Source organism: Athene cunicularia, unplaced genomic scaffold (assembly GCF_003259725.1).
Source record: "Athene cunicularia isolate RWA unplaced genomic scaffold, athCun1 SCF_1, whole genome shotgun sequence".
Classification (NCBI taxonomy): Eukaryota; Metazoa; Chordata; class Aves; order Strigiformes; family Strigidae; genus Athene; species Athene cunicularia.
Genome location: NW_020799155.1, coordinates 1,127,531 through 1,152,389, shown reverse-complemented (window position 1 = coordinate 1,152,389; position 24,859 = coordinate 1,127,531). Strand labels below are relative to the sequence as shown.

The following is a 24,859-nucleotide window of genomic DNA, read 5'->3' as shown; positions in this document are numbered from 1 at the left end:
CCAAACCCCTTATTATTCTGGCTCGTTCGGTAGGTATATTGAAATACTAAATGCTGTCTTCCTCATCTTTTCTATGTTTACGAACCAGCCAAGGGTCACCCTTTCTCTCAGAAGAAGGGCAGGAATACCTGCTATTAGAAGATTTTGAAAGTAAAAAGATTCCACTGCAGTGAGTGAACAGTAGCCATTCTTGGAACATGTGTGAGAAATTAGTCACAGAGCCATTAACTTGCCTGAAAACACTGTTTGTTTGAGATGCGTCTTGCATGGTGTCCTGTGAGTTTTAACAGAAAAACTATGTCATTTTGGCTTCCATTTTCTGGAAGTAAAGCTGGTTTATTATTTATTTATTTACCTATCCACATTTTTACTATGCTTGCTTTTTCTGTCCCAGATTGCTGGCACACAAGAGCAGTTTTGTTGCCACTTTGCTCACAGTATTCTGTTAATTGGTCATATTGATTCCTGCAGATGGAAAAAGAATCAGCTCAAAAGGACGAGTGGTCAGGCCAGACCGAATACAGCATATTCAAAAATGACACAATTACACTTAAACTAAAATTATTTTAAAACTTTTCTCTGGGTCTCTGTCAAGAAGTAGTTTTTAATATGTGGAGGCAGGCTTTTTACTGGGCTCCCTCAATATCCCACCTCTTTTCTGTGCATTTTAGTGTCCAGTCTCTGTAGATTAGCAAGCTGTACAGTTATCTCTTCTTGATATGTGGAGAGATGTGTCCAGTCCTAGCACTGAGTAAGGAATAGTTTGGCCACTTAGCGTAATTTGCAGATATGTGATGCCCTCATGTGATAACACTGAATTCATGTCACAGTCATCCTCTGTGTATAGATAGAGTGAGGAAATTTCATTGTGTTATACCCAACCTTGTCATTATTTTAAATTGAGGCGTAAAAAGCCATTAATACTTACCTTAATCCATTGTTAATGGAATACTTAAGCCAACTGATTTTTGTTGAGCTGTTCTGAAGTGCATCAGGAAAAAAAATATTCAGGTAACTTATGTGTAAAAGTCATCAAGCATCCTGCATCTGAAATACTTTAAATACTTTTTTTTTTTAAATACTACTACTTTTTAAAAAAATACTACTACTTAACCCCCTCACATCAACTAAATAAAAAAAGAGTAAAGTCTGTTCCTGAACACTAGTCCTAACCTAAATTTCTTTGAGGTAACATGAATCAACTATGTATTTGTAGATTTTCAAAATTGTACATGATCATGATTATTATGATAATCAGTGGTTGGTACTGACTTTTGAAAACTAGTTAAACTTCAGAGGCTGAATTCTTGTTAGTTTTGGCATCAACTGCTTTCTTGGCCTGTGTTTCAGACTGTCTTCAAACTTTTTGTGTTGCAAAATCAAACTGGTTATAACCCATTCATATTTCAAAATGTATTTCAATAGATTGTTTCAAAATAAGTTGATTCCAAAAGATTGCTTTTAAAAATGTGAACTAAATCAGAAATGCCCTCTTATAACAAGAAATGTGTTGCTATCAGCTGAGCAAATGACAGGAATGGCTGCCTTATGTCATGGTTTCTGAAAGTTTTCTGTTTTCACAAGTGCTTGTGGTCAAGAAAGAGGAAAAAGCATTCACTTAGACCCAGGAAAAACTCCTAAATTTAGAAATGATAGCATTTGTTGCTTATATATGATGGGTAATTGTTAAGCACTGTCATCGTACATGTGCTGTTGTTGCATTTTGAGCTTTGGTTATATACTCTTGCATGGTTTTGTAAGATAAATGTAGTGTTTATATTTTATTTCTATAGCTTTTTTTCATTTTAAAGTATATCCTAGTGAACTGGAACTAATAATTTTGGTTCAACAGTTGATTGTAAGCGTCCAGCTTCTCTAGACTGCCCATTTATTTTTATAGTATATAAAATGCAGATCACAATACTTGCCATACTTGCTCATGTAAAATACACGTGACGCTTCTTGGGACCTCTGTCTGAATGAATACCACAGGAATAGAAGAGCACATCTAGAAAGTGAGGAACTGAATGAATCCTTCGAGTAAAGAGCAAGGGCTGCAGCAGGGGCTAAGCTCAGAGTGTTACTAGTCACACAGTTATGTTCACAATTTAACGTTGCACTCTGTAACCTCATGTAGTTCCTTCAGTTCTGTGCGCTTTGTTTTTTGCGAGTGTGTTAAACTTCCAGAGGTTTCTGAAGCTCTGAGGCAAAAGAAGTAAACTTAGCAAACAAGAGATACGTTTTTGATGGTCAGCATCGTAAGAAATATAGGAAGTTTCACTTCCTTGGTTGTGCCAAGTGTAAATACTTAATGAGAACATTATTTTCTCTTTTTTGGGGTCTGTTAAACTAAATGCAGATTAATGTTCAGAGTCATCTAGAAACCAATTCCAACCAGTGAGACAGAACTTAAACCTAGGTTTAAAATGGTAGCCAAAGCTAAATTAGTATAGCTTTTCCAAAGAAAAGAACCCCACACCAAAAAACTAAGAACAAGCTAATAGAATAAGGTGATATAATTAAAGCTGGAGAAGAACACTCATAAACTGCTCAAACAGATGGAAGATTGTATCTCTGCTATTGAACAGAAGAAAAACAAGTTGGGTAGGTGAATAACATTTTTCTTGACTGCAGATGTCCAGTCTAAACTAATCACATCAGTTCCCTTGATAGCTGGCAGAGGCACTTCAGGAGTGATTCATCGGGTTTAGATGGATATCTAAGAACGGATTGTGTTTCATACAGTCTCCGTTTCTCCAATGACTGCAGAGGAAACCTAAGTGAATAGCTAAACTGGATTCCTTTCTCCTCAGGTTACCAGAACCCCAGGAGATAAATCCAGCTGTCCCTTAAGAAAGAAAGTTTTGTGTGATCTAACTGACAAGTTGAAATTTGAACAATAACTTCTGGTTGTGATCACTTTGATGTAGAAAGCCTCTTAAAATGCTTCTTGTGGTAGTCATGCTGTTGATTTTTATGTATTTTATTCCTCAGAAGTTTTGTAAACTGCATGATCCAGTTGCTTAATAGAGATTAGTAAGAGTAGTATAGCAGCTATTCATTGATATGCATGCTGAAATATTTACATACATATGTATAAATTAATACAGTGCTATGGTACTGTGGTAATAGGAGATATCATGGAATGATTGATCAAAGAGTGGATGGCATTAACTCCACCTGTGTTAGTATTTTGCCACTGTTTTGACTTTCATTTAAGCAAGGAGTCAGACTGATAACAGAATTTCTCTGCCCGGAGCAAGGTAGCTGGGGAGGCTTACAAAAAAAAAAAAAAAAAAAAAAAAAAAAAAAAGCGATGTGTTTACTTTTCATGTAAGCTTACTGGTACCAGTTAGTACTAGTATTACTGAGTGCTATTCTCATAAAAGATGGAATTTCCAAAGAAATCAAAGGTAAAATACTGTGCAGTTGTATCTAACAACACTGCCTTAACTTGCATTCAAGACAAAAGCACTCTGTTGCAGATAAGTCCCATGGATTTTTTTTTTTTTTTTTTTCCCCCAAAGAGCATGCTATCTTCCTCCTATTTCTGTTCTTATCTGTTACTTCTTTCTTCTTTATGTATTTCAAATCAGTTTTATATGGTCAGTAGATAACTTGAGGCGTGCACTTAAGGGTGTTACAAGCAATCGCACCTCTCATGCTAGTTCTAATTAGTATGAAAAGAACAAGTACTGTAAATCCAAGGACTGAGTATTATTTTTACCTTTAACAGTGCTGTTAGTGTTGCTAGTTTGCAGCATGGGTTTAAAAAAAAAAATAAATCCATCCCCAAACAAACTGTACTCCAAATCAGTGTGGTGGAAATCACTTGCTTTATGAAACATCAACTTGTTTAGCTGCTGCTGAAGCTCCCCACTTGTGTTATCTGTTTGCCATGCATGGATTTGTATATATGTAGTTAGGGTATTTCTTGCATACTACTGTTTGTTTAATAATTGAGTTCCTGCATTTCATTAAAAAAAAAAAATTTAAATTGGAAGACACTGATAGACTTCAGTTGTTTACATTTTAAATATTCTGTTTATTATTTGCAATGTTTGTTTTTGTGTATATGTTCATCAGCATTTCAATCTTACAATCTTATGTGTAGATCTCATGCTGACTCGGCAAAATCCAGCTCTTCTGAAACAGACTGCAATGATAACGTGCCCTCCCACAAAAATCCTGCTCCATCAGCGAGCAAGCATGCTGTGAATGGTTTTTTTCAGCAGCAAGGTGTCTATGACTCTCCGCCTTCTCGTACTGGACTGACACTGGCAGACTGCAGCCTTTATAACCTGCCTCGGAGTTACTCACAGGATGTTTTACCGAAGGCAGCATCTCCATCTGGGACTGATGCAGAAGGAGAGCAACATGTTTTCAATACCCCATCAGCAATATCTTCATTAGACGCACAGATGAGACACATTTCTATTAGCTATGACATTCCCCCCACACCTGGAGGTACTTACCAGATTCCACGAACTTTTCCAGAGGGAACATTGTCTCAGACTTCAAAACTGGAAACTATTCCAGATATTCCTCCTCCTCGTCCACCAAAACCTCACCACGCTGCAGATCGATCGCCTGTGGAAACATGTAGCATTAGTCGCACTGCTTCAGACACTGATAGTAGTTATTGCATCCCTACAGCAGGAATGCCACCCTCACGCAGTAATACCATTTCAACTGTAGATTTGAATATCTTTCGTAAAGGTCAGTGTTCCGTGGTTTATCCTGCTCTTCAAGAACTTCTGTGTTAAATGATGTAATCTTGTGATGAATGATACGAATGGACTGAATGACATGAGGGGCATTTCTAGCCTTTAAAAAAAAAGTGTGTAGCCCTTCACAAAGCAGTCTGGTCCCAATGCTTAAAAAAAGTAAGAAAGGAGAAAGTGAAGATTATTAAAGGAAACCATCAAAACAGCAAAGCACAGAACGTCGATAAGGGTATCAATAAAAGTACTGATAGTTACTCATCTTTAGAAAACATCAGGGAAGAGTTAATCATTTTGCTATTAAGCTCATATAGTTTATTTTAGATATATAAAAAACAACAGTTCAATATATATATAAAAATATATATTTATATATAAAATAATAATAAAAAAAATTTATTTATATATATATATATATATATATATATATAAAAACCCCAACAGTTCAATACTGTTGTTACCAGTCTGTCCGAACAAAATAATGTTTAGCGTATAGTGGTTCAAATCTGCAGAAGCTGGAAAGTGTTTCATGAAGGTCATTGCGACTTGGTGTATACCCAGAGCTTTGAGGTCACCCCTGATCTGGTGATCAGTGCCCCAGCCTTTATTTCTCTCCTTATGATAGATACGCAGACTGCAGTTTTTAAGTAAAATTAAAGTTGTTCCTTATAGTCACCTAAATGTCGGTATTCTAGATGTGCTAGTGCATTTTTTTATTTTACTGCTTTTTCCTTTAACAGCTTGGGTGTATTTCAAGTCCTAGCAAATCTGGTGGAGCTACTTTTACTTAAAGAATTCAGTGTTTCTTGGGTTTTTTTCTGGCTGGTTTTTTTTGTTCCTGTTCTTATTCTCTTAGATTTAAAAATCAAGCAATGCAGCGCAAGGTAGAGATTGGGAAGCTGATATTTATTGTTACAGAGAGCAATTGTTCTAATCTTGTTAACCATTCTTAGTCTAGGAGTTTCTTTCTTTTTCTTTTTTTTTTTTTTTTTTCCAGATTCCTGAGGCAGGTGGGCATTACAGTGTTATATTTAAAGGGAAATTTTAAACTGATTAGAGTTGATGCTAATGTCAGGGGATTTTAAAAGAGAATTTTTGAGTTGTGCTAGGTACAGAATAGGAGTCTGAAATAAGGAAGGGAATGGGAACGGGACTTTTAAGGGAGGCAATACACAGAATGAATGTGATCATACAAGCACTCAGATAATATTATCCTGGTTTTCCTTTATTTTGTAGGATAAGCATAATAATATTGGTGGTTGTTAGGGTTTTAAAATTATGAAGTAACGCCCTGAAAGACTCTTGTTTGCTTCACTTTGCTTATCTTCTCTCATTGTGCTGAGTTTATAAGTGAGTACTCCTTCACTAAAGCTGAGATGGTCAGCCTCAGGGAAAGCAGCCTTTATGAAAATATTGGTTTAATTTGTTTATTTTTCCTCTGAGGTGGAAATCTCAAAAAAACACAAACCTACAGAGTTGGTTTTTTTTCAAGGAAAGGCAGGGATAAAACCCAGAGTTTGCCCACAGTTTCTGTCTTGGCATCAGGAGGAGAGGCACGCCTGTCACCTGCATGGGTGAGCCGGACAATGGGTCACAGGAGCCAGATGTCTCACAAACACCCCTGTCCACCAGAGAAGTAGCCGTGAAGCTGAGGACCTTCTTACTGCAGACTGCCAAGAGCCAGGACCCTAAAAATGGAGAGCTCTTTGGTTCTATAGCAGTTTGTTCAAACTGAAGGCCCCCAGTGACCACACTGGGGAGCTGAGAGCAGGGATTCACCTGTTTCTGCAGCAGATTGAATCCTGTTGAATCAGCACTTCCCAAGGGAAGGGTGTTCAGTCAGACCTTTCTTCAGACTCTAAATTATATCTGCTGTTTATTTATTTTAGAATAGTTTTTTTCATGAGGGCCCAGTATCTCAGAACCCACTCTTCCATTAAACTCTTACACCTGCCTTTAACACCTTACACCTTTAAAAGGAAAAATTTCTTTTTCTTAGCATGGAAAAATGCCACTATAAGAGCCTCAGGTTGTGACTGATGAGTGCTAAGTTTGTTTGTGAACATAGTCCTCTCAAATATATAGATAAAATCTATGGGCCACAGCTTCAAGGAGGTGTGTTTGTATGCTCTCAGAAGCAGACATAAATAACAACAGACTCTGGATGCCTGGTGCCAAGTGACAGGAGCAGGGATGATAAATAGCTGCTTTCTCTTCTTGTTTCTTTAGAAATTAGTTCTCAAGACTGTTATGATATTCCACGAACGTTTCCGAATGACAGATCTAATTCATTGGAGGGCTTCCATAACCACTTTGTAAGTATGACTTGATCTGTTGAGAGGCAACAGTGACTGTGCCTAAATGTTTTGTTCCCATGTAAAAATGCAAGCTGTACAGTGTTTCTGACTTTTCTGTTTCGGTAGAATATATTAATCTGAGTAGATTAGGTTAAAAAAGCTCATATGATTCACAGCTGATTGCATAACTTATTTTGTTAAAGGAAATATATGTTAATTCTAGAAAAACAGAAGCATGTTGACAGTGGGAAGTGTTTCAAGTGAAGAACTAGATGAAAATTATGTCCCAATGAATCCCAACTCTCCTCCACGACAGCATTCCAGCAGCTTCACTGAACCCATCCAGGAAACAAACTATGTACCAATGACACCAGGCACGTTTGATTTTCCATTATTTGGAAAGCAAGTCCCTCCTCCTGCTCACATGGGCTTCAGGTCCAGCCCAAAGACACCTCCCAGACGGTCAGTACCTGTTGCAGAATGTGAGCCACCGCCAGTGGATCGGAACCTCAAACCAGACAGAAAAGGTAAGGAAAATGTCCAATAGAAATTGATTTTTACCATTTAAGAAAATAACTTAGCTCTCCCAACTTCTGATTAGTGGAAAATGAGAATATTTTTAGAAATTCTAACAAAATATTTTTTTATCATATGAGATGATAACAAAAAGGAAGCATAGGATTATTTTTAACTGTATTAAAACATCACAATATCAATGCCAAATACAAGCACAAGTTTACATTTTATTGCTGTTGTTATTCATGAGAAAAATGACATAGCATTGCTTGGAAGTGTGAGTTTTAGTCCTTACACATAGAAGGCAGCTAGCTGACTTGTGATGGAAAGAGCGCACACAAGGCATTGAGTAGAATACAAAATCATAGCCATAACGATGCTTGATAGAGGAGCAGTACATATTTTCATTGGATGAAGTAAAAGTTTAAAACAACTTATTTAACTATTTTAGGTATTTACTTTTGATATAAACATTGTTAGAGAAAACGAATTGTTACAAGAATGAGTTGTATATTGTGCTGCTTTTTATTCCTACCCAAAAGTATGCAATGGTCTTACAAATTCCTACATAGAGTAATGCCTACAAGTGTGTTCAAATGAAGGAAGGATTAGGTAGAAGAAACAGAGTTTACTACTAAGTAGTAGAGTTAAGTCCTCATTTCAGTCCGTAAAAGCCATGAAAACCATTTGATATTTGAGCTGCTTAATACTTAAGTGTTAGTGGCCACATGGGGCAATCATGGGAAGATGTTTCACATGTGGGCTGTGAAACTACCATATATATTTTCCTTGGGATCCAAATGGGTGGAGGAAACTCCTAATTCAAGCCAGTTCTTGAGATATGTTTGCTTTATCACAGGAGCTGTGTGCCATGTTTATATGGAAATTTGTATAAACTGTAATAGGTGAACATTTCCTTACCTTTATATGTGGTAGAATAAACAGTCATAAAGCAAAAGGAAAACTAGGTTTATGTGGAAACATTTTAAATTGTTGAATGTGAGGAAGATATCTGTTAGGAGTCTGAGGAAACTGCAACAACTTCAAAGACAAAATTGAAAAAACCCTGAAATTTTAGAGGCCCCCTTCAAAGCTGTCCTGTAAAAATGAATCTCTTGAATCTGGTGTGTACTGGGTTTATTCTTCCTTAAAATAAGGATTATTTGGGTGACTGGTGTTCTTGAGAAACAAAGAAGATGCTACTGTTGTGGTGTCTGTAAGAGGTACTTGTGTAGAGAATCACTAATAAGTAGCTTAGACTTTCCAGTTAATCTAAAATGTTTTGTCAGCCAGCCTATCAGAAATAGAGGTAAATGCTTAAGGAACTTACTTCCCTACTACGCAGTTTTTTTAGGCAGAATAGCTAACTTTCTTGTAGAAGTGGGAACTAAAGAATGTTAGGTCAAATGTCTGCACTATTTTGTATTTGAGTAATTGCTATTTTTAAACTGTGTACTTGAAAAATTACTTATTTACATTGAGAATGGCTGACTTCATTTTGGGGAAAACTCGATGTCAAATGTTCAGATGATCCAAAATATTCACTATCTAAACCTTTAAATTAGTATTTTTACCACTAAGTGAAAACAGCCTGTAATTAAGCGAAGTAGATAATATCATTATGATATAGATGATCTCAGTGTGAAATGGGAAGTACCATGTCTCATTCTGGCTGTCCATCTTCAGAAAAGGAGGCATGGCCTTTTTCAAGACCTTGGCTCTCTGCTATGTCTATTCGTTTCTGTGTTACTAGACAGTAGTTTTGTTTAGTTCTTAAGAAATACTGGACAGTAACAGATTGATGAAAGCTGATACTGGAAAATATTCTCAAAATAAGCACTGAACTGCTTTAAAATATTTTCCCTGACTGGCCAGTTTGTGTATTTTACTGATAAAATGTTTGACCTTCAAAAGTAGTAAGTTCTGATGTTGAAAAACTTCTCATTTTTGCTGTTGGCAGTGCAAATCAGTCACATGGATGTCTGCCGGGGCAACATCGCTGCTCTTGCATCTCTTCTTGTGATTGAATTAGTTTTTCACCTTCTAGAAATGGCATGTAAGGCTCCTGCTTTGCTCTTGTCTTCAAATGCTTTACAGCTAGAAAGACCTAGCTAATATCAGGAAAAGGATTTTTAGATGTACTGACATGCCTCCTAATGAGTAGATTGGCTGTATTTTTTGTTTGTAGACTTTTAGAAGCTGTAAAATAATATGATTATGTAATATAATTTAGAAGATAAAGTAATTAAGTAAAACTGTCCCCAAAAGTAAATAGTATAGTAAATGCTTATGATTAAAAAAAATAATTGTGAGCCAGTGTGTGTGTGTTACTAAGATAAAGCCCTCAGTGATAAATCAGAACCATTACTATTCTTGGTAGCTCAAGATTTTCACAAAGTTTATCAAGCGTACTGCTGCAAGTCATCTATTGTTGTGAAGAGCAGATATGATGACACATCAGGATGGTAATATATTCCCATTTCAGTAGTTGAGCTCTTGATGCAAATAGCTCCTTCCAGAAATACCTTTGGGAAAACAAAACTGCAGTTGCTTTTGAATTAAAATAGGATAGAACTCTTGTTTTAGTGGACCCTTACCTAACTTAAGTCTTTGCTTTATATTCTGCTCTGTTTCTTTTTGAGCTTTCAAGTTCTTGTAGCAACCTCTATTCTCAGGTTATTTCTTCTTATATAAATGTACAATGGTCTTCTGCTACAAATTAGTGCATAGAAAGTATCAGCTTGGGCAGTATGTTCAGTAAAATTTGGCAGACACAGAAAGGGAGGAAATGGTACATAAAATAGTTACTGTCTGGTTATTACTCTTTTAAATGTTGTGAGTTTTTTAGTATGCCGTTTGTTCAAGAATTTCTGTTGAAAACCACTGCTTCTTCTCTAAAGGATGGTGTGATTGCAGAGATCAGACGTGTTGGTGATAAGGCCTTCAAGTATATGAGTGCCCATCTCATCTTCTGTCTGAAGAAGCAGCTCTATCTTTTTTTATTGGTTACAGATTGCTGCAACAAGTGTTTGCACTGCCTCCGTGTAACGATTCCTTTTTGGTAGCTATCCTTGTTACGAGAAATATCACCATCCCCTTTCATGTGAGCATTAGCTCTAGCTCAGTAATGTTTCTGTGTGGGCCAGGCAAGTTTGTTATGTTCAGTGCTAAAAATGCATTTGACAAATAATGCAGTGAAACTAGCCCATAAATAATGCACTGCCTTTTGTTGTTAAATGTGTATGCTTCGCACCTTCTCTATTTTTCTTTGGTTTAAGGGCTTACTGCTTACAGGCAGTATAGTTTGACAAGGGCAGAAAATGGAGGGCTCGGTGATGGCAGTGACCATTCTGTTGCATATAGCCTGCTCTCCCCTCTGCTGTTTCTGTTTTGTAAACCTGAGATGAAGCACATACTCAAGTTACTTCTGATTCTGCTGTCTTTGAAGAATAATGTGTCAGGCAGCAAGGATCTGGCAATCTGTCTGTCAGCAGCAGTGACTGTAATGTCTGTGTCTTCACAGCTCTGATATAAGCACCTGATGTTCAGATAACTTATTGTTAAAATCCTCCAAATTTTTAAGAATACGTAGAAGTAGCAACTGTGACAGAGGACTGAGTTAGGAAAATTCAATAACATGGGTAAACTAAATGTAGGTAATAAATAGGTCTAAAATTCACTAAAGTACATGTACATTCTTCTGAGGAGGGTATTTGCACAGCCCTGCTGTGAGAGTCTGAGGCTCTTCAGCCTTCCCACCTGAAGGAGTAGCCTGGGCCAGAAGCCACGATGAGCTGTGAGATACACCGTGTCTTTCTTCCACTGGTTTCTAGAAGAGCTTCATTTTAGAAAATGGGTTAAAAACCAATGACTACTTTTTTTAAAAAAAGTTAATATATAGCCTGGAGATTACACTACATTTTCATGTAGTTTCATTTTTCTAGCTCACAGCTGCTTCTGTAAATGTAGGGAGCTTCCAGTACTTTCTGGAAGTCTTGAAAGTAATATCAAAACATGGTGTTGGCTTCCTGCCCCAATAAATTGAATCAAAGTGCTTTACTATATCTTTAGAGAAGCATACCGAAAGGTAAGTGATATATTGCTTGGGACAAAACGGAGAGCATTTGCCCAGGTGCTTTTCTGCATTCACCTGTAATTGAATGACAAAAATAATCTCTTTTTTAATTTTTCAGGGTGCTGTTTCTCTGATTATAAAGAACCATTGTCTGTATTGATTCTGCTTTTTGGCTGCTTTAGCTTGCCACAGTTGCATGTAGCTGTGATGCTAAATTAGAAGCATTGTTGCTAGCAAAAGGCTTCAGGCAGGAGAAATATTGCATTCATCCGTGCAGTTGAGTCTTATTCCCTGAATTGTTCAAAGGCTGTGACTGGTTCTGCCACAGAGTGATTAGGTGACATTTGTTTTGATGGTCACGTGTTCCTTTCTCAAAATACCATTTATCAGAGAAGGAGCAGTAGAATTAAAGGTGCCCAAATGCAGTGAAGCAAAGACTCCCTAGACAGCTAAGGCAGCAAAGAACTGCCAAGTTCTCTTCTGTTCCACTTCGTGCTTTCCCTGGGGCTCTTCAAAATATCTGAAAAGGGTTGTGATATGAGGCAGTGGATCCTGTGATCTCCATCCTGTTGACAGCTCGCAGGACTCCAGTGAATATTTTGCTGCTCCACAGGGAACCGCTCTGTAGCAAGGCAGGTCCGGGGTGGCTATGCTGGCAGTCCACAAGAATATTTTAAGGCCTGACAGAGGTCCGCGAGTCTAGACGATCTTAATCTTCAGTCCAAACGTGACTTATGTCAGAGATCAAGGAAAGTGCATGGTTGAAAATAAAAGGAGTAGGGTGTGAATTGTTTTGTTTTTTTTTTTTAATAGGTCAGGTGGCAGCATTAGAGAGATAAGGGGTGTCTGAGCCTCTGGGCATGATAATGACCCCCTACTGCCCCATGATTTATAAGACCACCAACTCCAAAGTAAGATTTGTGGGGTTTTAAAGTACTTGTTTAGGAGTTCACTAGAAGGAGTCCTTATAGCTATGTAACATTTAGAGTGTGTGTGTACATCTCATCTGTAAAGTTTGAAGCTCATAATAAATATGTGCTTGCCATCTCGAGTGACAAAACATGGTTTTTCAATATCTGAATCAAACAGTTAAGTCAATGGTGGAATTGGTGATGGAGGAATTTATTTCTTAAAAGTCTTGGTTTGATGCCCTACATACTGTAACTTGGTAACTTCTCTTTTCTGAGGGGAGGCATGTCTCTGTACCAAAGTAGGTTTTATCAAGATTCTGAAAAGAAATAAATGAACAGTGGGAATATGTCTGAATTAACAATTCACGACCACGATGGAATGAAAATCAAAAGTTAAATCTCGTTCATATAAATATGGTGTAACACTGCCATTTTTTGTAATGTTTTGGGTGCATAGTAGTTAAAAACACTTTACGAGAGAGTTCAGTTTATCACAGATCCTAGTCCAAGGTCATGGGGAGCTGTGATAGTACAATGCACTCAGGATCTACTAAGGAGACTGCTGACAGAGACATTAAAAACCTTGGGATTCTCAGCCTACAACACGGTACTGGACTTGGCTCCGTTTGTCCTGAATAGCAATTGTATTTGCCAAATACTGTTAGAGGTTAATTGCATTCAAGATTATTTTAAACAAGATTTTCAGTCCTAGTTCCAGGTTAGATTGCACAGATTATTTTGCTTATGACAAAAATAACCAATAGCTAGTGTAGTGCATTTTCACCTTTATGTTTTTTACAGAAGTCTTCTCTGTATCTATCTGCATTTAGTCTGAGATGCTTCATGCAAGTTGACTCCATATGATTGCCTTTAAAAGAGACTGCTGCTTGGCCCTGGTAATTTTCAGCCCAGCAAGTGGTAAACTAGTATTTAGAGACAGTGGGTGTTGCACCCATTTCTTTTCATGCCAACAAAATACCCAGTTCCACGTTGAAAACAACAAAACAGCAAACAAAAGAAACCAAGGGAGAGGAAAAAAAAATCTCATAGAGTTGGGACTTGTGATTGTTTTAAAAATGTTAAAAATTTTATCTGGTTGTTGTTTTCTCACGGATTTTTCCCATTTAAGATGTTACAAGACATAATTTGTGTGGTTAAGCCTCAAATATGTGAATTGCTTATAAAAATATGGTTGTATCTGCCATGACTACTTATGACCATCTCCCAAACAGATGAACTTTATAGAAAATTCCATTTTTCTTTATTTACGAGCATAGGCCCGCTTTGAAGAGGTAATTGTGTACAGAGCTTTCATGTGGCAGGAAGCATCTGCTACATTCTGGCCCCCATAGGACCCACTGTGATGCTCTGGATGACCGGCATAATCGCTCGTTGTTGTAGTGTAGTATGATGCTATAAAAATCCCAAGCAAAATAGGTGGTTGTTAAGGAAATTAAGAACCCTCATTAATCATGAAGTTAGTTATAAATAGCCTAGTGAACGGTTTCCTTGTTAAATATTTACATGTTTGAGCGTCTGAGTTGGACAATGTGAGCATATTGCACATCCTGATATAGCAGGAGCACCACATGATCCTGAAATAAAACTTCAGAGAAACAGTTAAGGCATTTGTGACAACAGGAGCTTGACATTTATTTTAATATAATAATGATTAGAAGTTGGCAGCACTGCAGTGTTCTACACTATCACAATTGTCTTGCATATTCTTAAATAAAGAATCACTCATTTTCTCAGGCTTTAGGACAAGTAGGCATTGAAAAATTGTGAATGGTGATTTTTAATCAGCAACAAGAACTTAACTGAAGATCTGTTGAAAAAGAAACTGTAATTTTCAGGATGACTTTTCTGAGCAGAAGTACTGTTCATTTTACTTTTAAGAAATCAATGTGTTTAATCCTTCCATTTACTCTTGGAAGTTACATGTCCTGTTCATTCCATATAGAAATTAAAAAAAAAAAAAAAAAGATTTTGGGGGATGTTTTGGTGCTTTCTCAGAGTTCCTAAAGCAGGTTGAATACAAATTTATTGAGCTTTTTTCCTTTTTTTTTTCCCCACTAGCTCCAAAGACTTTTATTTAGCTGAAAATTACACTTCCTCCATGGGTGTACTAAATTACTTCTACAAGGCTAGTTTTTACTTACTAGCTTTAAATGAAATTTATATAGTTCTTTGCTATGAGACACCAGTCCTTAACTTGCAGCTGTGATTTGCCTTACAAAACTTGAAACAACAAACTTCAAGTAAAGATTTCATTTGGATGGCTGTATCACAGCTGCAAAGGAAGCTATGGTCTACTGAAAATAATGGGTTTTTAAAAATTTAACATATGAGTGTTCCAAAGACAAACTGCAAGACTTGCTCTGATACTGGCAGTAGAGATGGTAGTGTTGAACTCAAGGATGCTAGGGAAAGCAGGAAGTTGACAACCCAGGTAATAAAACTCTATTTTTTCTTCCCTCTGTACAACTTTACTTTTCTCTACTGTGTGCTTAATGCCTCTTTAAGGAAACAGTTTTTGATATACCTATAGTCGTGCTATTGCATTGATTTATTTTATAGACTTAATGTTAGGCTCGGTTTTTCCACTGAACAAGTTAGACTCTGGTAGTTTTCTGTGTTTTGTGGTTTGGGTTTTTTTGGTGTGTCGTGTTTGTTTTTTTTGTGTTTTTTTTTTAAAAAACAAGGGAATGTGATCTCAAGTAGTATCCCTTGTACTTAATGAATCTTACTGCAGCTTTAAACTACTACTAATCAATAAACAGACCAGAACATTGTACTTTGGTCTTAAAACACTGTCTTAGTTATTGAATGCTTTTAGTTCATCATGCTTTGGGGGCTTTTTCAATACAGACACGTAGAGTTACTTGCAAATTAGAGCAGTCAAGTACTATTTGGATGATTAATAGCTTTGGTATTCTCCGAATAGTTTTTATGGTATTTGGCAAATATTTTACAAATACCAGTGAACCTTAGCTGTCAGATGCAGTTGGACTTCTTTATAATCAGATCTTTTTTTCCAATTCATTCTTAATTTCTGGAGCATTCTAAGAACCAGTGGTCTGAGAGAAGTTACTTTGAGAAGATAAAGATGGCTAAGAAAACTGGAGAGCCTCTCTTTAGATGACTGCTTTTTATATTTCATAATATTGAAATAATAAGTTGATTTCAGCTTGTTTTTACTGTCCTAAAGAGACTAGTTATCCCCATCCATGTGGTATCGCTGACCAGATCTAAGCACATTATTGATATTCCTATTTGTTGCTGGATACTAGTATGGAAATGGATGTGAATGTCGTATAACTAAATACATGTTTCCAATTAGAAGTACCTTGGCAGGAAATAGTCTTAATAAAAACAGAGATGAAAAAGAAAATTCAGGATATTTCTAGAGCTCTGTGCTGAAGACCATATACTTGGGAACCAGAGTTCACTGGGGTGAGGAGGATGAGGGAAGGGGGAGGTTATTCTGCAGAATTGAAAACCAAATAATAAACCCTGTGGGAGTAAGACTGTGAGCTTCAGCCTTGTTTTTTAAGGGAAAATTTACAGTGGTTCTGAGCACTGGTATTCTTGGACCAAATTTCAGTTTCCTTTAATTGCAGAGAAAAGGTGGAAAGATGCGTATTTTTAAATGGAAATGAGAAACCATTGTTATGTTTCTCTGAAAGCACTTTTGTGGATGCGGGGCAGTTATGTGGCTGTTTCTGCCCTTTGCTCTCCCCCTCCTATTCCAAGTAAAGCACTGCTCTAGCATTCCTACGTCTGATCTCCTCATCTCATGAGGATTAGTCCTGTTGGCCAGGAAACGGCATTAAAAGATCACGCATTTCTTAAATTTTATGTCACATTACTGGATTTACCTTAAAATTTTAAGCCCTAAATAAATGGTATTAAAATAGAGCGTTGGCCTCTTTCGTGGGGATGTTTGCAATTTCCTGACATAAAATCCCTTGCCAGCAAGCCATGGAGCAAGCAGCCAGTCAGAAAAGAAGTGTTCTTAACAGAAATCTTTAGTGCTTAGTGCTTTAAGGCGATAGCCTGAAAACAAATGAGGCCCTTCAGTGAGTAGCTTACATCCTCAAAGCCAAAAATGTTGGGACCCACCTACACTGATGCGGGAATTTGCTGCAGTGGGACCCCTTTTCCCCCCCAATATATGTTCTAAGTGTTTTATGGAAAACAAAAAGAGAGAATACATTATCCGATGGAAAAAACAAAAGGTTTTTCACTTTAAACCATTATTTGAAACAAAAGCAAACATGTGAAATGGACTCTTCTCCTGATGGCTTCTCAGACAAAGGCAGCATTGACACACACCAAAATGCCAGGAGCAGAATTCATGCCGTTTGAGTGCACTCTAATGCTAGATCCATAATCACTTGTTCTGCTTGGCAGTTTTTACAAGCATCCATTTGTTAGAAAAATAGACTGCATTACTGATTTTTTTCAGCTCAGAGTGCTCTTGCCCAGTATTTGTCTGATAGAACGTGCAGAAGATGAGCTTCTCTCTCCTGGCTGTAGCACTTTGCATTTCACAGGTGGTGACTTGACTGAACAGTGAAAACATCTAATTTTCACTTCTTGTTTGGTTGGTTTAACTTGCCATAACTTATTTGGGGTTTTTTTGCCTTGTAGGTTTGCATCCAGTAGTGTTGCAACACAACTTACTTCCTTTTGAGTTCAAAAAAATATATATAAACCCTATGGTTTTTTACCCAGATTTATCTTTCCAAGAATGGGCCTGTAAGTTAAAAGCGTTGTCTTATGTGAGTGCCTAAACACTAGGTAAGCTAATTTTGCTGAGTGCACCCTCAGCAAGTTTGGTGATGACACCAAGCTGTGTGGTGCGGTCAACACGCTGGAGGGAAGGGATGTGCCAACCAGAGGCACCTGGACAGGCTGGAGAGGTGGGACCGTGCAAACCTCCTGACCAAGTGCAAGGTCCTGCCCACGGGTCAGGGCAATCCCAAGCACAAATACAGGCTGGGCGAGGACTGGACTGAGAGCAGCCCTGAGGAGGACTTGGGGGTAGTAGTGGATGGAAAACTGACTGTGAGCCAGCAGTGTGCGCTCACAGCCCAGAAAGCCAACCATGTCCCGGGCTGCATCAAGAGAAGTGTGTCCCCTCAAGGGAGGGGATTCTCCTCCTCTACTCTGCTCTCATGAGACCCCCCCTGGAGTGCTGTGTCCTGCTCTGGGGGCACCAACATCAGGACACGGACCTGCTCGAGCAGGGCCAGAGGAGGCCACGGAGATCATCAGGGGGTTGGAGCACCTCCCCTGTGGGGACAGGCTGAGAGTTGGGGGGGTTCAGCCTGGGGAAGAGAAGGCTCCAGGGAGACCTTAGAGCGGCCTTCCAGTAATGAAAGGGGCTACAGGAAAGGTGGGGAGGGACTCTATCGGGGAGTGTAGGGATAGGACAAGGGGTAATGGCTTTAAACTGAAAGAGGGCAGATTTACACTAGGTTTAAGGAGAAAATCCTTCCCTGTGAGGGTGGTGAGACACTGGCACAGGTTGCCCAGAGAAGCTGTGGCTGCCCCCTCCCTGGCAGGGTTCCAGGTCAGGTTGGACGGGGCTTTGGGCAACCTGGGCTAATGGAAGGTGTCCCTGCCCATGGCAGGGGGCTTGGGACTAGTTGGTCTTTAAGGTGCCTTCCAACCCAAACCATTCTGTGGTTCTATGAAATTTGGGCCTGTGGGCCTAAACCACATGAAATGTGTTCCCCAGCACTGCTGACGTTGAAATGCTGTATGGGGCCAGGCTTTCTGTAGAGGCCTACTGCTGTCCTCCTACTTTCATTAAGCTTCACACCCTGTGACACTTGAATTTAGTGCAAGTATAGAACAGATGTTGGAGGCCAGACTGCTGTACAGGTGTGAGGCACTTCCTCCTTCATATTGTATTCAGGTTGCTGCTTCTCGGAAGTACTAGGACATGCTCTTGGAGAAAATTTGTGAGGTTTCTTGGAAGCAGCACCAGGAATTTCAGTTGCAATACTTAAGTTATAAAGTACTAAAAAATATGTAGTTCTCTTCACAGATTGGGCTTAAGATGGTGACAGAACTGTCAATTTTTAGATAAAGGATGGCACTTCTGAAATTTTGGATGGAGTTATTAAAATTGTGTCTCTTGAGGGAGTGAGGGATATTATTAAGGGCTTTCTGTGGCCAAGCTTGTGTTAATCTTCTTAAATGGTCAAAAACAGGCTGGAGGAATTCTGCATTACAGACACAAATAAGTAATCTCAGTTTTGTGATTGTGATCCCCCCCTCTCCTACTTCTTTGGTGTCAGGGTCTTTTCTGTTGCACAGAATAAGCCCCTCAGCAGAGATTAGGCCTTTTGGGGTCTTTTGTTTGTTTGTTTGTTTTAGGGAAGGAAAAACAAACCTGCACAAACATTTTAATTCTCTGTGATGTATTAAGCTAGAGGAATTTCATTATCCTAGCTGGTCGGTGGCTGGCTGTTTTGCCACCAAATTTATTTAGGTTGAACAGTCATTCAGCAGCAAGAAATGAAAGCTCAGTGGGTTTATTTTATGCTGGAACATTTTGTATGTTCTTGTCTGATACAGAAGAGCAATTGAGGGAACTCTCCTTATTTATATAGCTTCTCTGAAAGTGTCAGAATGGTTTATAAGTGCTAAATTAAGTATGAGGCAGGCAGTTACATAATATCCACATTTTTCAAATGGGGATAATCATAGTTCAGGAAGGTTAGCTGCACAAGACCACGTAGCATCATTAACAGAAGTAGAAATAATGAATCATAGCCCTGAGTTCCTTGCGCTTATCTTCTGTGTTATGGGCTTCAGGCACTTCAGCCTATGTTTGATTGTAAGAGCAGAGAGGTTATAAAGTACACACTGGTTAAATAATTTCATTAATCCTATTACCTCTGATAGATTTCTCACTGTACTTAGTATCTGTGCTTGTATGTCAATGCATTGATTGGCATTTTAAATTGAGTTGTATTGGGACAGATGTCTTTTAATCAGATTATAAAACTGTGGAACACAAAATGAATATCATGAGGTAATTATGTGAAGCATCAAGTTCTTAATAAAAGGTCTCCGAATTTTAACTTTTACATTTGTTTAATTGATTTTAAGATCTTGGTCTTTTTATATAGGCAAGCTTTTATCATAGAGTTGCAGGCAAGGTACTTAATATCAAATCAGTTCAGAATGAGCTATGCCAACATGTTGGGTCGTGCTTTTGACTTAGCTCCAGTCAACAGCATACTTTACAGAAATGCTTTCTGTACCACTTCACAGTCTGGGTCTTTGGTCAGTGTTGCCCAACTGCTTGGCCTTTTTGTTGGCCTTTTGAGCTGTTTAAGGGAGCATCTGATTTTTTTGAAATTGGAAAAGAACTGTCTGTGTGAAAATCATTTCATGTACCTTCTCTTTTTAAGGAACCTGCATGGTATCTCAGAAGCACTGTGTAGAAGTTAAGATACAGTAAAAAACCCTTTCTGTTTACTTTTCTTGTTGTTACTTGATTATTCCCAATACTTCAGTGATAACAGTAATAGAGCACTTCATATGCAAAACCCTTGGGGTAGAGATTTGCAAACTTCTGGTGTTTGTTGCCAAGTTTATTTCTCACAAAGCATTCTCACTCGTTGCTGTAGTACCAGCCCACATGTGAGTCTGCACTTAGACCTGTGCCGTTTCGTGCTGTAGGGCAACTTTCTAACATAATCAGACTTAAGCTTTTCATTTGGCTTATTGTAAAGATTTACCTTTCATATGGCTTCTTGGTGTACTGCTTGAAGGCACTCGCCTTTTCTATTATTAACACTTTGTCAGGTAGACTTCCATGAAATGTTAGGGTTATTATGCATTATTGATCATATTTATTTAAAATAGATGGTGTGACCTGAAACACTTGGAATTTGGTCAAGTTGGCCAAGGACTTCCTTTTTGGGAGAGGGGTTATATTATTGCCTGTAGGGGGATTATTGACTCTACTGTTCTCTTAGTTTGTTCTCTCCACCTTGTTGCCAGATTCATCTAGAGTGTTAATGTTGTGTGATAGCGTAACATAGGGAAACGTTATGCTAATAGCACGATAGCATAACATATTGGGGAATGATTAGTCGATCTAATGTGCTTGTATATAGGCATATACAATTCAAAAAAAGGCTTAGAGGAGAAGATTTTATTACAGGGTCATTTGTGTTGAAGGTTGGGTTGTGTCATGGTGGGGGACAGTATCCAGGCTAAGAGCTTGGAAAGCAAGTCCCCCTGTGTCTGCAAGGTCAGAGGTGGTTTTGGTACAGACAGATAAGGATCTCTGGGGAACAAGTTTAACAAATATAGTGTACAAAATTGATTCTTGGGGCTTCTCAAGGGGGAGATGCACGGTGGGTGGGAGATGTCCCAAGAGTATCACTGTTTGCAGAGTAATATTGTGGCTAAAGAGGATTTAATTTCTTGCATCTGAAACATGACTATTCTGTCATGATAGCTATTCCTCAAATATGGAATTTTTTATGTAATGGAATTTGAAACCAGTTAATCGTAATGATCAGTTACAATATTTGTTGATTCACTTTTTAGCCTTTTTGTACACCTTTTATGCTTGCCTTCAACAAATTATTTGCATGCAGTGTTTTCTTTGTTTCTGGTTTGGTGCTTAAGCCCGTAGTGTGAGATCCAGCTATACTGTAAAACTCTCCTTCAGCAGCTTGCTTATGCTTGTGGCGTTAACCTTTCTGCAGGGGGTTGTGCTGTTTATTTACAAAATTCCGTTTTCCAGTTACAAATAGAATATTATTAAGAGAGTCTTCTTTTTACCAATTAGGTCAAAGTCCTAAAATTTTAAGACCTAAACCACATGGTTTAGAGCGAACTGATTCACAAACCATAGGTGACTTTACTACAAGAAGAAAGGGTATGTACTTTAGCACTGTATGTATATGGAGCTTTATAAAAATAAGTAAACCAAAATTAAGACAACTGTTATTCTAGAATAACTGTAACTCTTGTATAGTTTTTTCTTCTATTTTAGTCTAAGATCATGGATGTGTTTTCCTTGCCAAGTGAAAAGTTTCCTATGTAAGGAATTAAGGTCTTTCTGGCTTGAACAGCTCATGGAAACATTTCCTTGACATTTACATGGGTGTTCTGATCTCTTAAGTTGTAGCTGCTCATACTTTGGACTTACTTTTGTCTATTTATTTAGAAGCAAGTATATATGACTTACCTGTAAGTGTGTTGAAAGAACTTTTGTTTACTTGGATCTTCTGCTGTTGGCAACGCTGAAATAAAGCAAAACATCGAGTCTATGACCATTTACTAGTATAGAGATTTATTTATGCATCTTAATGAGCATTGCAGTTAGTCTGATGGGCTTTATTCAAGGTGCTGAGTTCATACCTTATATAGTCACAAGAAGTAGAGGAGATTGCAAATAATGTTAAAAATCTCACAGAAGTGTCACTGATCATTACCTTTGGTTATTAAAGCCTGTTGCAACTGGGTGAAATATTTCTGCTGTTCTCAGTGGGCTTTGGGCAAAGTCCTAACTATTTCTGCTGGAGCAGTACCTTGCCCACCATTTATACCTGCCAGGTAGTCTCAGGCCTTTACAGAGGACTTGAGCCAAGCTGATCATTTTTGTCACTCATGCTTTAATATTATCTTGCCTATGTCAAGTTCAGTTCTGCCACTCTTATCTCATATTATGCCTTATATCTTGAGAAAGATGAGTTATAGTTCCTCTTCTGAGTCTGTGGTGACAGCTTTTTATGAGTTAAAGTGGCAGAATTAGTGGAGTAGGCTTGATATGCTTTGAGTGTGTAATTACGGCTTCTTAACAGAAAAAGGGAAAAAACTGGGATACTAAAGACATACTTACCCAGAAAATCTGAATCAGGAGTCCTTATGTTCAATGTATGAGAGCTGACTTTTCAGTAAACTCAATCTGAAGAGTGAATATAATGGAAGCATAATGAATACAGTTCTGCTTTTTTCTCATGAGACAACTACACTGATTAAGCAACTGATTTCTGTCAGTTCCTCATGTGGTCACTTATGACAGTTCTTACTCCACATGAACTAGTGCTCCATGCCTGACATTTTGATCTTGGTAAATCTGCTAATAGGCAGCAAACTGATGGGGGAGATGAGGAGAGGAAGAGGTGTTGTTATAATGACATTGCATTTTATTTTCTAAAATCAGTTTTAGGGAGGGTGAGGTTGATATTCAGACTCTGACAGCAGTTTGACTATGTGATTTATTTTTAAATTTTTTTCCCCACAAGTCCTTTTATACCTTTTTCATAACGTTTAGGAGGGGTGAAACATTACAAGCTGGAGTGGAGGGATAATGTGTTTCTCACTAATGTGCTATTTGTGATTCTGTTCTGAAAATGGAATTTAAAAATGGCACCTTTTCTAGAACAACGTTAGCTGTCATTCATGGCACAGACATGCTGCTACGCTGCTTGTCTGTTGGTAAGCACTGAAGCAAGCCAAAGCACCTCTTGGAATTGAAGCTGGGTGTTAGCTCATCTCTCACTTTAGCAAACTTAGTCTTAGCTGCAGATTCTGCCCACACTTTGAGCTGTGAAACCTCATCAATAAGGGCGCACGTATGCAGCAAGGGCAGAGTTTGCATAATAATAGTTGTCCCTGAGCCAAGAGAAGTACCCAGATTTGGCTCTGCTGAAACAGTTTATCAAGCCTATCCTGAGCTTGTCAGTTCAACAAGTCATTGTGGCAGAGTAAAGACAGAACATGATGCTTGCCATTTTCAGAGTCTCTTTTCAAAACAGAATTACTACATGAAAGTATATATTGCAAAATTCTTAAATTGTGAGGTGTTTTTCCTAATTGATGTTCCTTTTCAGTACCTGGAAAGATTAAAAATATAAGTTAATACATCATGACTTTCGATAACTGAAGTGTCATCTTTTCTTAGCTATTATTTATAATTTTAAAAACAGTAATTTTTTTTTTTTGGTATTTAGACGTTGAAAAACTATTAAATTTGTTTAGGAATGTTCTGTGCTTTAAAATTGTCTGTTTCTTATATAGCAAAACCAGCTCCACTAGAAATAAAACCTCTGCCTGAATGGGAAGAATTACAAGCCCCAGTGAGATCTCCTATCACCAGAAGCTTTGCACGAGAGTAAGTTTCTTAGCTTTCCCTCATTTGGTTTAATTGTTTATTTTGACTAGAGTGTTGCTAAATGTGTGTACATCTGTACTATATTTTTTAGCCTGTGTAATACAAATTGAGGTTTCCTTTGAAAGCGAATGTGTATATGTGTGTGTGTAAGTATGTATGCTCCTGTGCATTGAAACAAAATGTGTCCATATGAATTGTTATTTTGTAATATTAAATATAAGGGACTGTGTATAACCAAAAAATGTGACACTCTAGTAAACTTCCGTGAAAATTTCAGCTCTAATATGCTTATTTTTGTTGTTTACCAGGAGGTTTAATATATTTGAGATGTATTGTTTGTAAAATAATTCCTGGTAATTAGCTCCTCCAGGTTTCCCATGTCTCCCAGACCGGATTCAGTTCATAGCACAACTTCCAGCAGTGACTCGCACGACAGTGAAGAGAATTATGTATCCATGAATCCAAATCAGTCCACTGAAGACCCAGTATGTAAAATCTACGTCTTAACTACTCTCTTCCTGTGCAGTCCTTACTTTTAAATCATGCAAACACAGATCCTTCCACTCAACATCACTCCCTTTATAATTCTTGATCAAAATAATAATAAAAAATCTCCATAGAAAAAGTGTAATTTTGGTAAGATTTTACCGCCAAAGTTAGGAGCATAATCATACATAAAGAGAATTGTTAGTATCCGTATCTGTTGTACAGAACAGTTCAATATGTGCCTTGTATCCTGTTCCCTAAGAAACTGCCTCTTTGTAGTTGCTTGTCCTGGGTTATGCGCCAGCTCAATATTATGACATCAAGGGAAACAAACTCTTAGGACCTCTGATACATGCTTAAAAACCTTTATTAAAAGGATGTTTTCTAAGAAATTTGGAGGGAAGGGATGTGCCAACCAGAGGCACCTGGACAGGCTGGAGAGGTGGGACCGTGCAAACCTCCTGACCAAGTGCAAGGTCCTGCCCACGGGTCAGGGCAATCCCAAGCACAAATACAGGCTGGGCGAGGACTGGACTGAGAGCAGCCCTGAGGAGGACTTGGGGGTAGTAGTGGATGGAAAACTGACTGTGAGCCAGCAGTGTGCGCTCACAGCCCAGAAAGCCAACCGTGTCCCGGGCTGCATCAAGAGAAGTGTGTCCCCTCAAGGGAGGGGATTCTCCCCCTCTACT

General features: G+C 38.2%; 1 protein-coding gene across 1 annotated transcript in view; it reads left to right on the top strand.

Moving 5' to 3' along the window:
* Window positions 1–24,859, top strand: part of GAB1 (GRB2 associated binding protein 1) — a 110,058-nt gene that overhangs the window by 79,798 nt on the left and 5,401 nt on the right. Inside the window, exons 7-12 of the mRNA XM_026866962.1 lie at window positions 4,115–4,719; window positions 6,954–7,039; window positions 7,245–7,548; window positions 21,354–21,443; window positions 23,591–23,684; window positions 24,046–24,169. Of these exons, the coding sequence (XP_026722763.1) occupies window positions 4,115–4,719; window positions 6,954–7,039; window positions 7,245–7,548; window positions 21,354–21,443; window positions 23,591–23,684; window positions 24,046–24,169 (1,303 nt within the window). The remainder of the gene's footprint in view (window positions 1–4,114; window positions 4,720–6,953; window positions 7,040–7,244; window positions 7,549–21,353; window positions 21,444–23,590; window positions 23,685–24,045; window positions 24,170–24,859) is intronic.